This window comes from Caloenas nicobarica, chromosome 1 (genome assembly GCF_036013445.1).
Source record: "Caloenas nicobarica isolate bCalNic1 chromosome 1, bCalNic1.hap1, whole genome shotgun sequence".
Taxonomy (NCBI): Eukaryota; Metazoa; Chordata; class Aves; order Columbiformes; family Columbidae; genus Caloenas; species Caloenas nicobarica.
Window position 1 is genome coordinate 93,699,557 of NC_088245.1, and position 16,164 is coordinate 93,715,720.

The window sequence follows — 16,164 nt, forward strand, 5'->3', positions numbered from 1 at the left end:
CGAAGGGAGATTAAATACTTGGAGGATTAAATGTTTCAGTTAATCTTTCCATTGTAAAAAAAATACCGGATGTCTCAAAGAAAGACCAAGTCTCTGTAGGAACAGATAAGGTTTCCCTTTCTACTTACTCTAGAAGGAGGAAGAAAAGGCTCAGAATATGTACTGTCAGACTGAACATTTAGTTTCTTATAAACCAGAATGGATCAAATGGTTGTACTGCAGGAGAGGACATGCAGGAAAGACTAGCATGGTCAACACAGTGCCCAGTCGATCTTACTTCCCTGCTTTGGGGTCAGATTCAGGAGCTCTGGCAACACACTCCAAGGTAATTTAAGAGGTAACTACATAAATTGGTGCCTGCCCTGCTCCTCTACCCAAACTCATTGTCCTGGAGTAAAGGGGTGGCAGTGGTGGGCGAGCAGCCCCTTCTCAACAGGTGCACTTCACTGTTTCCTGTACTCGTGTTAATACACTGGGGTCCAAGAGGCAGCAGCTGAGTACTTGCGGCTTGCACCTCTGCTTTGGTCATTTTAGCAGAGGAAGACTGAAGTTGCCTCAAGTCACCAATGGCAAACAATCACCAGAAGCCTTTTGTACCACAGAACAAAGTGTTGCCATTTAGCAGCCCAACCTGTTGGGGGTCTTTGTTTTGGTTTGGTTTTTTTGTTGTTGTTGGTTTTTTTTTCTCAAGATGACATCAGTAAAACAAAAGTTGGTTCTCAACAGATATGTGGGTGTTTAGCAGAAAATTTTGAAGAAAGTGGGCAACATGACAGAAAGGAGTGTGATTAAATGAGATCATCATTTGTACATGTGAGCATGGGGTGGACTGTGGGGGAAGAGGAGGGGGTGGAACTGTAATGGGGAACCTGCCAAGTAGCTGTCTAGTTTTGAGAGTTTTTGGTCCCAAGTAAAAGTCCCAGAGTGTGGTTTGAAGACAGGTGTGGAAGGGTTGTTAGTGCAATAGAAGAGACATCCCTTCTGAGTGTTCAACTTGGCCTATGAATAATGAAAGACTCAAATGACATCTCAAGAGCCTTCATGCTTGGTCCTCCTGCACTGTCGTCATGTGGGACAAATCACTCCACCTCTGCACATCAGTCTCCCCACTGATAAGAGAAGGTCGATGGTAAAAGCCTTTCACAACTTATAGACTGGAAGGATTCTGGAAAATGTGGCTATGAGCAAGTCTTGGGTGGTTCTGTATGTTGAAAGCAACAAGAAACGCTCCAGACTTCACTCAGTAGATTTGGAGCCAATCACCCATGAAAATGAAGAGCCTACCTGTTCTCATTTCACAGGCTCATTAGGAGAAATACTGCTGCCCTCCCAATTCTCTGCAATAGTGACTAGGGGAGTAGAGAGCCACGCCCCTGAACATAGGTAGGGAATTCCTTTTCTTAAGCAAGTCCACTCTGATTGCTCTGGTCCTTAAAGCTTCTGGAATTTCTAAATCTCAAAATTGTATAAAGCCTCAAATCAAAACTCGGGGATTATTTCCAGTGAAGTATCTTCAAAGTCAGGACATCTTTCACACTAAGCAGAATCTAAACAGACAAAATTATTTATATAAACCAGGAAGATCCTAGAACAATTCAGCAGAAATTAGGTTCTAACAACTATTTCTCACTACTGGGTTTGAAAAATAAAAGAAAACCCTTTGGGTTTATTAACCCATGGAGCAGAGACCTCTGTTCCACTTACAGAGTACAAAAGGTAGCCACAAATGTCAGCATGAACTCGGTGGCACCCACTTAAAATACTGCTACTGCTGCAGGCAACACAGGATGACACAATAAAACCCATGCTTGTTGGCTTTATTATCCAGTAAGTTCAAATCAAGAGCACCAGGGCAAACAAATCTTTAACTTCTGGCTCTGAGTACTTGAGCAGTTGACATCACCCCTTTAGATTTAGTGAGTCATCCTGCCAGCTATTTAGATGCACAATCATCCACAACCCATCAGCAAACACCTTCAAGAGGCAAAAGGAGGGACAAGTCTAAACAGAGTTGGGAAGGCATTTTCCCACACAATCTTACCTCCTCCTTCATTAATGGCTCTTCCTTCTCCTCCCTCTGTATTCAGGGAGAGCATTAGACAAGGATGACCAGGGAGGGGGTTAGACATCGCTGCATCTCCCATGAGGCCGGTACCTTCCAGGACAGAGTGTCTCCTGCACAGACACACATGCATATTTGGGGTCTGAGTCAACTCTCAGACCCTACGGTCTCTACAGCAGCTGACCATGACTCCCCTGGACCTTCCTTCATCCCCCTACTTTCCCATGCCTTTTGCTCTTCAAATCACCCTGATCCCTCCCTTTAGTTCCTCCCATAATAAGTCATCTTGTGTAAATCCCAAATGTTCTCCCCTCGCCTGCATCAATAATAGATCCCATACCTTTAGTAACATCCCCTCACCCCCCATCTTAAGGTGATCTGGAGAGCTGTTCCCACTTGCTCATTGGGTAGATGTCACCCTGGACCCCCCAGGATGATGGCTGTCCTGGTACAGCCCTGGGGGGACCCACGGCAGGGGGTAATTTGGGTTCTCCCACCTGCCACTGTGCTCCCTCATGTGTGTGGTGATGAGCTTTTTGTTACCTAACCTACCACTAAGTGCTATCAACCTCAGAACAAGAGTCAGGCCTTCACTCTCCACCCACACCAGGTGTGCAGGTGTTGCTTGGTGCACCTGGTGTCCATCCACGGCCTGTACAGTAGGGAAATGACTCTGGATTTACAAGCCATTCTCAGTACCTCGTGCATTGGTCAACACCACCACATGAGCACACAGGCCATACCAGATTTCTTCACACTGCAAACTTATTCAGAGTATAATCACATTGAAGCTTCTCTCTCTCTCTCTCCCCCCCCACGCCCAGGAACATATTGCCAAAAAAGACTCTATGAATTCCAGTGAACTGTGGTACTCGACTGTCAGCCATGATGTAAAACATGGAGCCTCTGTGATTAAGACAGATAACCAGACAGAATACGCGCTTGTCAACGTGCCCAAGAGGAAGAAAAATATCGCCAGCACTGAAGAGCACGGTGAATATGATTATGTCCTGATAACCTAGAAAGGGACACTTTCTGCTCCCAAGGCACTCTTTTGTTTGAATGTTTAAGCCAGCAGTATGCAGCCTTGCTCACCATCCTTCCTCTGCTGTCAGGTCTTCAAAGACCTCACTCATGTTACTGAGCTTACTCATTAGGACACATCTAACTTGTCCATGAAAAGACGAACACAGAAAGAGACATGGACAGAGTACAGGACTTGACAGTTAAAGAGGAATCAGTAGCAACTGCTATTGTAAGACTGTTTCTCTATAGAACATTAGATGTTTCATTACTAGAAGCAACTGAGGCTGCACATTTTTCTGGACTTTTATGGTACTTTTTTTTAAAAATAGAGGTCTTACAGAACTACTGATAGAAATCTCAAAAATGCAATAGAAACACCCTTTGTTGTTGGGATTTTTGTTTGTTTGTTGGGGGGAGTGATATTTTGTTTTTCCAAATGAAAGCATAGACCCAGTGTTAGGTGCACTTACTCTTTTCCGAAGTTTTGTGGCCTGTTTGATACGTACCACTATAAAATGTACAATTTTGACAAAAAACTCGTTTCTCAAATTGCTCTCCGCTTTAATGTAATGCTACATATCTTAGACCGAAGTCTTAAGGAGATTGGAATTAAATAAAAAAGCAACAAACTGCATGCAAAACAATAATTCCAGTCACTTGCAAGTCTGTGAAACCTGATGCTGCGCAGGCAGTAACTGCACACCTCTCAGTAGAAGATTCCCAGGTGTTGTCTCCATGACAGAAAACTTCCAGCTCACTCCATCTGGAGTCTCAGGTTTGTCTCTCTGCAATGCCAGAAGATAACCTCCCCATAGCCCATCAACCCTCTGCAAGCAGCATTTCTGGACATGCGCACAGGACTGAAACCAGTTATTCAACTGTTCAGCAGAGCTCATAAAGTGATTATGTGCCTGTGTTCTTGCTTGAGCATATTTTCTTTACTCCCTCCATTTTTCTAATAAAACAATTTGTAAGAAAATATTGAACAGTTTTCCTGATTTAAAATATTCCTTTGCGCGTGATTGCTGCCTGCAGCCCTGGCGTTACGGTGTAGAACTTTTGCATTCCCACCTGCAGTTTCGGTGCCGGTTTCAGTCCCACGGGTGAGTGGTTCCATGGAGCAGTGGACAGACGCGCTGCCGGCACGGTGCAGGCAGCACCCCACAGGTACCGCTGCGGTGACGGGCATCTGCCCCAAATCTGTAACGGCTGCTGTGGCTACACAGGTGACTGTCTGCCATGGGATTTTAAAAGGCTGGTTGTACACTCCACAAGCTGAATTACCAGAACTGTCTTTTCTCTTCCTTTTTAGCAGTGTCTCAGTCACTTCAGTCATTAAAATATTACGCACAGTACTTCTATTAAAATTAACATTAAGCATTCACAAAAAATAGCTAACTCGATGAAATAATGTGTTTTCACACTGCTCTGTCTCTAATGGATGAGGTCATAATTAATTCACTTGGTTATTTGCTTTTGCATGATCAATTTACCTCAAAGATATAAAACCAGAAACCACTTTTTTTTTGTTATTTTTTGATATTTCCTTCAATAAGAATTCAAAGCTTGACTGGAGGTAGACTGTAAGGTCGGATATTTTCTGTTGAATATCACATCTTGCTACAACTCCACCTCCTCCTTTCCCATGAATTGCTGGAGTAAAGGTACTGGGACAGATGACAATGGCTGGAAAAAAAAAGGAACGCTCAGATACTTCTTTTTTTCTGTTGGCTCCTCATGCACATAGGGGTATCACCATAAAGAACCATAATAATTGTATTATTTTTCAGTTTGTAGAAAGGGAATAAAGAAGTGTTCAAGGGCTGGTTCAGTCATCTTACTAAGAGCAACAACATCAAGCAGCATCGCAAAGGTAAATTATTTCTTTGCTGCTGGTATCTTCATAATCTGCTGCTTTTGGGACAAACCATACAAACCATTAATTTTGTCCTTCCCCAGGGTAAGAAATATAACTTCTAGTTGTATACTGCATAGAATATTGCATCAAAATAAATTATGGTTCTTACAGCCAATCTCACAAATCAAAAATCACAAATGTGAGAACCATATGAATGACAAATTCAGTCCAGGCTGTTTCCCAAGCTCAGTTAAAACTCAAGCAACAACAAATAGGGGTTTGAGTGTACAGCTCTGTGTGATAGACACTTCATACACCTCTCAGGATTTAGAATTTTGATGGTTATTTTCCAGCTCTAACAGCTGAAAGACTGGAGCTACTGAAGAATGAAAACAATCACTCTAATACTAAAAATAAATAATTTAATGCATAGTAAAATAGTCAGATTACTCCTTAAATAAACCAGTAACATTAGAAAAAGAGAAACACAGTTTCTAGTAAGATATTTTTCACATTACAAAAGGTTTCTTAAAATAAATTTGTCTATCCAACAATATTAACATTTACACGGGATACAAACAAACAACAAGAAGCTATACTTTGCTAGCGTGGTAGTGAATCTATTCCGTTCCACATAAAGTTAATGCTTAGTTTTTAATTTTCATGTTATATCCAGCCACTGGTTATAACTCACATGCCACGTTGGCCCACATGGTCTGTTTCAGCACCTTTCTCTTGGCATTGGTCCATCTCATCTGACCTCTTGTCAACAAGAGCAACTATTTCCTGCCTTATTAAGGCAAATATCTCACATCCGTTCATTTTTATCCCCACTGCTTGGTCAGGGACTACAATTAAGGGTATAGACTAGTTTCTCTTTGAATTACAAATATCAGTCAAATAGTTGTCTATTCACTAGTAACAGTAGCTAATTATTAAAGCACATAACTAATCTGACCCTCGAAAAAATCCTGTGGCATTCAGATGCGTTTAGTGAACAAATCATGTTTCTTCCCAACATTTCTTCCTTTGTTTCTCTTTTACATTATCCACCTTATCCCGGAAGACTGCAGGATGAACGGAATAATGAGAATTGAAGCTCACTTAAGAAGCTAGTGTAAAGGTCTTACATGTAATTAAAGAAAACAGAGAGGATATATAAGTTTTCAGGCTCTTTTATGAGGAAAGAACAATGGGGAAACATGGCATATGAAGTTAGCAGAGGAAAAAGTAACACACGTAAGCATGGGTGGAAGTGAGCATTAAGAACGAAGCTGTGCAGATAATTTTGGATAAGCTGAGAATATAAAGAAGCCATGTGCAAGACTTCTTTTAAAGCTCATGCAGAGAGTCCAGATTTAGTCATAAGGCAAGACAAAGCAGAGGTTTCGAAGTCAACAGGGCATGCATCAGACAAGACACATGATTTTCACAGAAGTGAAATGGATTATTGAGATATCAGGACAACAATAAAGAAGGAGGTAGATGTACTATAGGAGTATAACACTGTTACAAATATACCACATTTTCAATTTACAATAATGCTTGACAGACAATATTTACAGGACATCTTTAGAACTGTTTCTACCTAATGAATAGCTCCCTATGCTGGGATTACTAATAGGAGAAACCCATCTCTTCTAGGTGGTGAGGAAGATGAGGAGTCTTTTCATCATTTCTCTGAAAGTTAAAACAATACATTATTAACATTAAAATTACACTTTAGTTAGATATTTCAGCATATTCTTTCTTGTCACTTTTACTCTGCATTTTCCATGAACCCTGTCAATATCTAGGAAAAAAATTATACTGAGAATTGGAACTCACGACTTGTTGCTCCCTTGATATGAGTATTAAGAAAAATCAACATGAGTTAATTGCAAATCTTACTGGTTCACATAGTATCGTGATGTGTTAGCTCAGAATTATTCTGAAGGCACAGAGGTGTGGCTCAGTAAGTTGGGGCGGGGGGAAGCAGCTCCATGCATTGTTTTCAGCAGAGCTGCAAGGTTCATAGAACTTTTATACTGGCAAAGAACTTTTATACAAGACAAATCTAATTACATTAGAATCACTACCTTGTCACTGGTAGTCATTGGAATCACTACCTAGAAAACCTGGAAGAATTAATGTGTTGCTCCTTTAAAAGATGTCTCCTATGCATAATAAATTTTCAAAAAAATACTCTGAAAAGACAAATATCAGGAGGCTTTTTCATTTTTGACTGCAAAAAAAAATCAGAAATTCAGTCTCAAATTACTTATCCTGTTTTACTTGGATTAAAATTTGTTTTATAAGCACTCAAATATGAATATGCAATAAGCAGAAACATTTTAATTATTTGGGTCCCCATTGTGGTACATATATATATATATGAGGAGATCTTCTTTGTAAGCATAAAATGCAAGAGGAGATCTGAAAAGTTTAGTTGGAGTCTGCAGCTAACCAGTCTTATCACTACTCACTTTCTCATCGGAGGACCAGCGAATCCTAGGTTATAAGCTGAGCATAGCAAGACTTTCCTGAAAACTAAATGTTTTACAATTTTCTTAATACTGTTGTGCAAAATATATTTACTAACAAATCTCAACATCTTTCCAGAAAGACTTCACTCCTTTTAAGTACATATTTCTGCTCTTCGTAAAGAAACAGTCCCTCTAATGTACAGCACTTACATGTTAATGTGAGAGAAGTTGGATCAATCTTTAATCTGTTACATTCAGATGTCCCAGGACTAAAAGTATCATCTTCATCATAAATACTTTGAAGTAAAACATTCCTTATAAAATCTGGGTTCATTGTGTTTTCCATAAACCCCTCCGTTGATGGTGGTACAGAAAACTCTAGCTGATAAAATACAGTAGAGCTTTCATTACTGAAAAACAAAGTCAAGTGTGAATGCCTTCAAGTCCCCACTGGATCTTTTCTTTTTTTAGTGACTTTTCATATCAATGTTGGCATAGATTTTTTAAAAAACTTGTTCTAAAGAAAAGCATTATAAAAGAAAACTGCCAGAGGTTCCAGTTTCCTCCTCCCCCTCCCTTCTCAGAGCAGCTCTTGACATTAACAGGAACTGGGCGCATACCTGAAGCCAACCTGAGACGTGTTTACAAATGCAAAAAGGGTAATTGGACACGTGTCCTAATGAGGTAAGTTTTTCAGCACTCATGCTTCACAAGCACATAACGATAAGAGGTGTTGCAATACCTCAAGCTGAGAACCTGCAGAAATATTTGTTCTCCTGCTAGCAGTACCTGGGGCCACCCAGCTGTGCTCCTAGCTCCTCAGCTCTGGAGTGAATTAGGCAAACCACCAAGGTGGATTCCATTTCTGGAGATTTCATTGCTTGTGGTCTACCAAATCCACTGACTAAAATTCAACAGTTACATTTTATACTCACGGAATTTAAAAGGAAGTAGCTGGATGGGGGAAAAGATGGGGGACGCAGAGATGGGGGACACAGAGAGAGACAAAGAGGTAGAGAGAGAGATCAGCTAGTCAATATGTATGCAGAATTACAGCTTTGTATTTGATGGTCTAAATCATAATTTTTACCTGTAAGGCTAAGGAGCTACAGCTCTCTCATCAAACAGAGCCAGCACGCCCAAGGCTGGCAGTGCAGGGGAGCACATTCCCCAAAGTACCCTCAGGACTGCCCTTGCCACAGCCCAAGGGAGCTCTTCCTCTGTCCTTGCTCTCTCAAGGGCCTTGTGACTTTGCAAAACTACTTCCCTTGATTTTCTCCTATCTTTCTAATCCCTTTTGTACGAGTGCTTTTCCAGAAGTCCTTGGGGAAGCTCTCTGATGGCCTTCCCTTGTGCCTCTGCTATCCCTCCATGGCACGACCATGCTGCAGCTGATCTTTCTAGCCCCACTTTTCCCTCTGCTTCTCAGCCTCCCTCCTGTTGTAAATCTGTGGTATCTCCATAAACTGAAACTTTATAGTCTCAAACACAGCAAACTCCTTAGCCTTCCTCCAGTGCCAGTTTCTGCTGGGACTAAGATCCTCCCTCTGTTCCAGCTTGAAGGTTTCTGTTGTCTCTGCAAGGCAGGCCTGGATACTTTTCCTCTTCTTCCTACCACTGCTACTCCTCTGGTTCCACCTGCCTTTGGTGGCTGAACTTCTCCTTCATGTGTAAGCATCTCCCACCCAGGCTAGCGTGGCCTCTGCTCTGCCACCTGCTCTGCCTCTCACTCCTGTTCCATCAGTCTCTCTAATGTGCTGTTGCTTTGAGATTTGCTCCCATTGTCCAAAATAAAGCGAGGGGAAAAGTGGTCCAAACAAACCAGTGATGCAATATTGCTGTTTGGGCTCTCGCAACTTGTAAGTCCCCATCGCCTTTAGCTCTATTGGTAACAAAACAGTTCTCTCCTCCCCATGAACCCCGTTTTATTTATTTAAGGCTATTTAAGCCATGCCAATTTCAAGTGGTTCCAGTAGCTCATTTTCCTTTTAATAAATATCCTTACATGTGTTTGTTAAGGGCTGCGCTTCTAACCAAAGACAGAGGTGATACTTAACAGCAACAAAATGTTACTGTCATCATATCTTATTAGCAGCACTTGCCATTTACACTAAAGGATGCTTTAACTGGTCTTCACTACATATATATATGTCACTTTCCCCTAAACAACCTTTTTCTTGCAGATTTAAATGTTGTGCCTATTTACATAGGCATGTGTATGTCTCATCAAAAGCCTGGAATTTTCAGACAATTTTGGTGAGAGAAATTTCTTACCTGAAATAAACTACTGGAGGTGACCTAAAGTAGCGTCCTAGAGCTGGAGATGAACTGTAGACATCTATTAACTTGGAGAGAAAAAAGAAAATAAAAAAAATATTTCTTCCACTCATTCTCTCTTTCCCCCATGTGAATGTACAGCGAATCATTCTTACAAGGTATTTTAAGGGGCATAAACACAGGTGCTGAATGTCAAATATCAGCAAATATCTGTCCTGGAAAAGGTACGCAATCCTTTTAATCTTGACAGACAAGTTAATCTGTGCATTTGAGTGACTACTATATTACCTTAACACAATGGAGGCATTCAGGGTGAACTAAGAGTATGTGCTCATGTTGCCATGGGCAATTTATATTGTTTGGCTTGGGTTTTTACTAGTACCAAAAAGTCTTACTTGGTAGAGGGAAGATCCTCTCTCCTGAGACCCCCTTTCCACAATAAGTCTAAATCAGCGCTGCTGTGCCTGCTGAGCTTATTTCAGCCAGAACTCAGAGCTGTGATGGCTCCATGGAAACAGCAGCTATAAACCCAAGCTGCCATCATGCACTTACAGAAGAATGCCACACACAGGATTTTTCACCCACATTTGGTTTAGGTGACTTTCACAGGTCCCTCCTAACCTAAATTATTCTATGAAAAAGGTAAATATTATCTCCAAACCATTACTCAAACTTAGGAAAAAAAAATGAGGTGATTTTTTTTTTTAACAACGTAAACTGCAGACGATTCTTTTTTTTCTTTTTTTAACTGGGTCTGAATTTAAAATTATACTAGAAAAAGTACAATTCAGAATTTTCTGTAGACCTGCGAATGACTGAGTTGCTACAAAGAGAAACAGAAACTTCTTAAAAGAGAAAACACTGAATCTATGTTGCAAGCAGAGTCAGCTTTGCCAAGAACCACATCAACACATACCCTCTTAGCAATATCTTCAGAGAAAATATGTGGGAGACCACACATTAAATCAAATGTTCCCGAAAAATTGCGATAATTTCCACTATTTAGTAGTGCATCAGGATCCCAGTAGTCATCCTCATCTGTGTAAACATCTAATATTCAAAAGGAGATAGAAACAAGTAAGAAAAAGTTCCAGTTAGCAGAAATATTGAAGAAAAATCCTCTCTGCTTTCTCCAGGGTGGCTTTCTCACACACTTCCTAGGTAAGGGCTGACTGGGAGTGACAGAAAGACAGTGCAAGTCACCTAAAGAAAATTGACAGCACAGGGAGGTCAATCACCTGCCTCCATTAGCAAAAGTTAGCTGCTTTGGGAGCCTGACAGGCACTGACACCACACCAGGGGTCGAAAGTGACCCCCTGCACTTGTTGCAATATTCCGGGCATAATTTCCATCCTCATCCCTGACTCTGTTCTTGTCATGTTTTCTCACTTAGCTACATACTGGAATTGCTACCTGATCAGGACACAAGTTGCTGCCTGCTAAAATAAAAGCGTTCATATCCACTACTCAACAAATCTCCCGCTGCAGTCAGCATCCCAGTCCCTTCAGAAGTTTACAGGAATTTAAAGGATACTACAGTTCAATTTCTGTTGTTAGACTGTACATATTGTACATTTTTAGAGGACAAACCAAGAGTGAGATACTTACTAGAATAAAGAATCAGGCTGATGAGAATGACCAGGAAGAATACTAGAAAAATTGTAGTTATAACCATCCATAGCTTACACTTCCAGAAAACTACATTACCACATGATTTCCAGTGATCTGTCTCCTAGTTACAAAAGGAAAGGACATGTTGATTAATGAAATAAGGTGGGAAATAACATTTAAGCATATCTCTACTATCACATTTAGAAACAAAAAACCCTACATAGATAGGAGAGCCTCATTGGTTAGGAATGCCTTATATGTGAGGTTCCTGTCCTTAAGTACTGGTGCAGGCGGGAACAGGGACCTGCAGAAGGGAAAGGACATTCACAGGCAGGTTATTACTTGAAAGATAGATGTATCATTCCCCATTTGTGCAGAATTTCTATCTCCTGAATTGCCCAAAAAGCTAAGGTGCTAGAAAGGTGCTTTCATGTCTTCCAAAGTTGTTTTAACTACATAGATTGGATTCACTTGTTCCACAAGCTGTCCTTTTAATGTTTGCCATCTCTCCCAACCAAAAAAGTTGTCTGTGGAGGAACTTCCAAAATTATTCACCTCTGTGACATTGATCATACCAGTCTGCATAGCTCTTGGATGCCAGCACACAAAACAAGTGGACTGCTATTCACCAGATACTATAGAACACTATAAAATAATTGAGACTTTTACAGCTGACTCCCTTTTCCTCCAGAAGATTGGAAACTTGAAGGGTATTAAGTACATTTCACATAAAGTTTATTACAAATCTCACCTGTTCTAGGAGATTACAAGGAAATTGTCTTGAAAGAAAATGTGCATATGTGCACGCACATATAAGAAAGGACGATACCTGGCTTTCACTTAATTTTAATAAGATTTAAGACCATGGCAGAAGTCTGATTTATTAGTTAAAGCACTAATATTAAAAAAAAAAAGCTTAGGTGACATAGCAAAACAAATAAAAAACCTCCAGCTCTTTTGTTCCACGGCCAGAAGACTGAAGGAAGGGCATGAATTCATAAGAAAGTAGACCATGCTGCCTTTCTAATTCCTCCTCATCCACTGTAAACCCAGCTGTAAACTCCATGTCCTTTTTGACATCAGTGCCAGGAGAGGAAAAGCATAAGCTGCAGGTTGTCTGTGCCACACACGTGCAGGTTGGCAGGAAGCAGCTGCCAGCTGGAGACATTAACCCAGGTTACCTTCCTTTACTTTTTGAACTTTCTAAGAACACAGCGTGATAGAAACCTTTCACTGATTTTTAACTGACATCCACCAGCCGGCTTAAAGCTTCTTTGGGGGTGGCAGATGAACAGGGGGAGAACACAGACACCCACAGAAAGATCTAACAAGAGTCATTTCTCCAGGAGTGGGGGCAGAGAAAGTAGAAGTGGTCTCTGCAGACACCCCTGCACGCAGAACTTTGGTGGAGAATGAGGGGCAAAGGCTGAATACAGTTTTGCTTACAACATGCTTTCAGGTGTCATCGTGTTTACATATGTATATTTTAATTTGATTTTTAAAATGTGTTAGAAGAATGAAACTTCAGTTTAATACTTGACACTAGAATATTGGTTTGTATCTGAAAAGAAGAAGAAAAAAACACAACAGTGACTACCACCTAGAGTACAACTATGAAATCAGATATAATAATGTCAGTTGAGACATGCAGTTATCAAGCCCAAGTTTCAATTGAGCCACATATTTAGACCATCACAAAAGTGGAATTCATAATCACATGCAGCAAACTGTCGTGATCTGAAGCAAACATTCAGCTCCCCAGCTATCCCTTACCAGCTGGGCCAACACCCTCTGGACATTGCCCACGTATATAGCAACACTGCCGGGAGGAAGCAGTGGCAGAGAAAACCTCTCCCCGGTGGGCAGGGCATTTCTGGTTAACCTGCCACCTGAGCAGGACGCAGGTCATGAGAATCTTCCAGCACTCCCTATAGGGCAGGAAGCCGGTCACCAGAATGAGCAGAAACAGAGCCCAGATGAAAACTCAGTTCTGGGAAGAGGAAGGCTAAACAGAAACTTAAGGGTAAAGTTTCTCAAGACAGCCGAGAGTCTCTAGCTCACCCCTGCCTGTCCTCCACCCTCCCCCTGTTCCTCTTTGTACCTCGCTAGAATTTGTCTGACCCTGCAGCAAGCTGACTCAGTTTACCAGACCGGAGGTAATATAGCAGAGGAAATGGGGTTTTTGCCCAGCCAGTGGGATGAATCAGCCTGGAGAGATGATCAGTGGGGCTGGCACAAAGAAGCTGCTGCTGTTGCTCAGCCGGGAGCAGGAAGGGAGGGGTGACATGACTAATGCAGCCCCACGCTCGGGAGGGCTCAGCCATCCCTACCAAAAAGTGGAAGCTTCTTAGCTCTGCCACAGATATTCCCTCTGCTCTTGTGTAAGTAATGAAAATCACTGTACAAGTCACCTGTAAGTACATATTACTCCTCTGCCAGTGTTAGTCTGTTCCATGGCTTTAAGCTAAACACCGAGAACTACATTCTTCAGGACTCACATGCTGTTTTTAACGGAGGCCTTGGGGCACTCTGTTCGTACAAATTCATAATTGTTAGCAACTGCAAATTGCTCAAGGATAAAAAGAGAGAGAATCCAGCATGGTCTGTTGCAGGACATCCTATTCTTGTTTTGGCAGTGCTGTTTTCTGATTAATTTGTTCCGAAAGAAAGCCCATTTTTAATATGGGTTTTAACTTTTCTCCTTTCTGGTTTTGAGCCCAGTCCCAATGACAGCACATGAAAAGATAAAGCAAAACTCAGACTACCAGTTACAACTTCATTTCCTAAGTTAAAGTTCACAAACAGCCAAGCATAAAAGATAAAAAAGCCTAAAATCCCACTCCAATATTAGAACATTTAATTGTGAAGAAGAAAATAAATGCATTTAAAAGTTTTTCAGCCTTCACTTTCACATGAATAACCTTTCTCTCTCCCTCAAACAACAAATTAAGCCACCCCTACAAGATGTTCCTGCCAAGTGTCATTTCCCTTGCTGTGCAGTATTTTCCCCAACAGTGAGCATCAAATGAGCAAGTGAAATTCCTACCTTTCTTATTTGAGCATTTAGAGGCTTGCCATGATCTGCCTCACTTTCCTCCACTTTATCTTCTTGTAATTCAATAGTCTCATGCTCCTGACCAGAGTTTTGCCTTTTCATAGCTTCTGTCTCTGCGTGAGGACCTCTGTCTCTGAAGCAAGCACGGAGGCAACTCATTTCCTTCTGGTTTCAGCTGCAGCTATGGTCAGTAGCAGTTCTGGTGTGAGGCTGGAGACGGTAACAGGGAGAGTCAGGATAGTTTTCACAGCAGTGATCTCAAAACACTGACAAACGAGGGGAATTCCTTGGAAGGACGAATAGTTTTCTGCGCTAGCTACAGAGAAACAGGACTTGGAGGAAATATCGATTTGCCTTGTCGCCAGAACTACAGCCCTCAGCTGTGCAACACTAGGTTTTCCAGTTTGTCTGCCTTCCCGTACCTGCCCTTGACAAGCAGGTGACTAAACCTTGAGCAATGTTGTCCTTAGCTGAGGCAGTTTTGAAAGGAACCGGATTGCTTTCCCTGCTTCTGTCAGCCAAAACAGTAAAATACTATTGCTGTTATTTATGCTGCTCAACAAACAGATGTGGTTCTGAACATCACAGACTGAGTAAAGGATCACATAGCTTGTAGTTCGGTTAGGCTGTGAACTTATAACATCTATCAACTCTTCTATTTTTAGTCTCACTGTATAGTCAAAGAAATGAGCACTACTGACTTTTGTGCTGTGAATTTTCCTCTCTCTAGCTGTTATGCAGCCTAAAATCTTGTGTGATGTTAAGGAACCATTTATATCTATTCATCTGCTATTCAACCTAAACCTGAGAAGCTTCTTCCATGTGGGGAAAAAAAAAAAAAAAAATCAAATTGAAGAGAAGAGGAGGATGGCCTTTAATTTCAACCTGTGCTCTACAGGATGTGCTTTTATGAGGCAAATCATGGTGTGAGTTGAGATCTGGTCTGCACTAGCTTCCCACATGAACTCTCCCATGCTGTTTAGAGTCACTCATAACAACTTACTGCAGCCAGTGGCTGATTCCTCCCACCACCTCCCCAGTATCCTTCATCCTACCTTCTCTCATTTCTCCTGTTCTGACGCCATCCTTCCCACAGAGCACCTCTATCCCCTCTGGATCAAAAGGGCTGGGCAGGCAGCCGGTCTCTGCACTCTTGCTAACTCTCTTGTCCCAACACAGAGAGGATCATGCATTGAGAGGGAAACAAAGCCGCTTTCTCCAACTCCCTCCCCTGCTGGCTGAGTATCCACTCACAGCACTGCTCCTTCTTTTCCCTGCCAAATGCTGAGGATGCTTTCCCCTCCCAGATTTTCTCCTTGTGCAACTCATCTGGCTGGCTCATGCTGGGGGTTCAGATTCCTGATGTCATGTCACAGTCATCCAGGCAAAAGCACTCCATAAAGCTGAGCACATGGCTTGGTTTTATTCAACAAATAAAAATAAATACAAACTGCATACCTGACCTTTAGGTTCTGAAGAATCCTTAAAACTCCAGAGGACTGAGGATGAAGCTGAGCAGTCATCAAGATCAAAACTTGTGTCTGGATCCACAAGATTTCACCTGGGACATGTTTACTAGAAAAGCCTTTACCTGATGTGTCTCAGTATTCCTGCTGGAGATGAGCTTCATTTATTTCCACTCACAGTAAAAGACCTTACCTTCTACGGAATTATCTGAAACCAAACAGTTTTTCTAAGTCAAATGAGTTAATGATTATTGATCTCACCCTACAAAAGCCAAAGTCCTTTTATTTACGTCTATGACAGAGCTCCTTACAAAGACTTGAGTTTCTGTCATCTGGGTGATCTA

At 41.5% G+C, this 16,164-nt stretch overlaps 1 protein-coding gene across 1 annotated transcript; it reads right to left on the bottom strand.

Moving 5' to 3' along the window:
- Nucleotides 1-6,576: 6,576 nt before the first annotated feature.
- On the bottom strand, nt 6,577-15,496 carry C1H3orf52 (chromosome 1 C3orf52 homolog). The gene is made up of 7 exons (XM_065658612.1): nt 15,410-15,496; nt 14,346-14,564; nt 11,297-11,420; nt 10,605-10,738; nt 9,686-9,756; nt 7,622-7,821; nt 6,577-6,626 (listed from the first exon to the last, which is right to left on the bottom strand). Coding segments are annotated over exons 2-7 (699 nt in total). The 5' UTR covers nt 14,514-14,564; nt 15,410-15,496; the 3' UTR covers nt 6,577-6,624.
- Between the last annotated feature and the right edge of the window lie 668 nt (nt 15,497-16,164).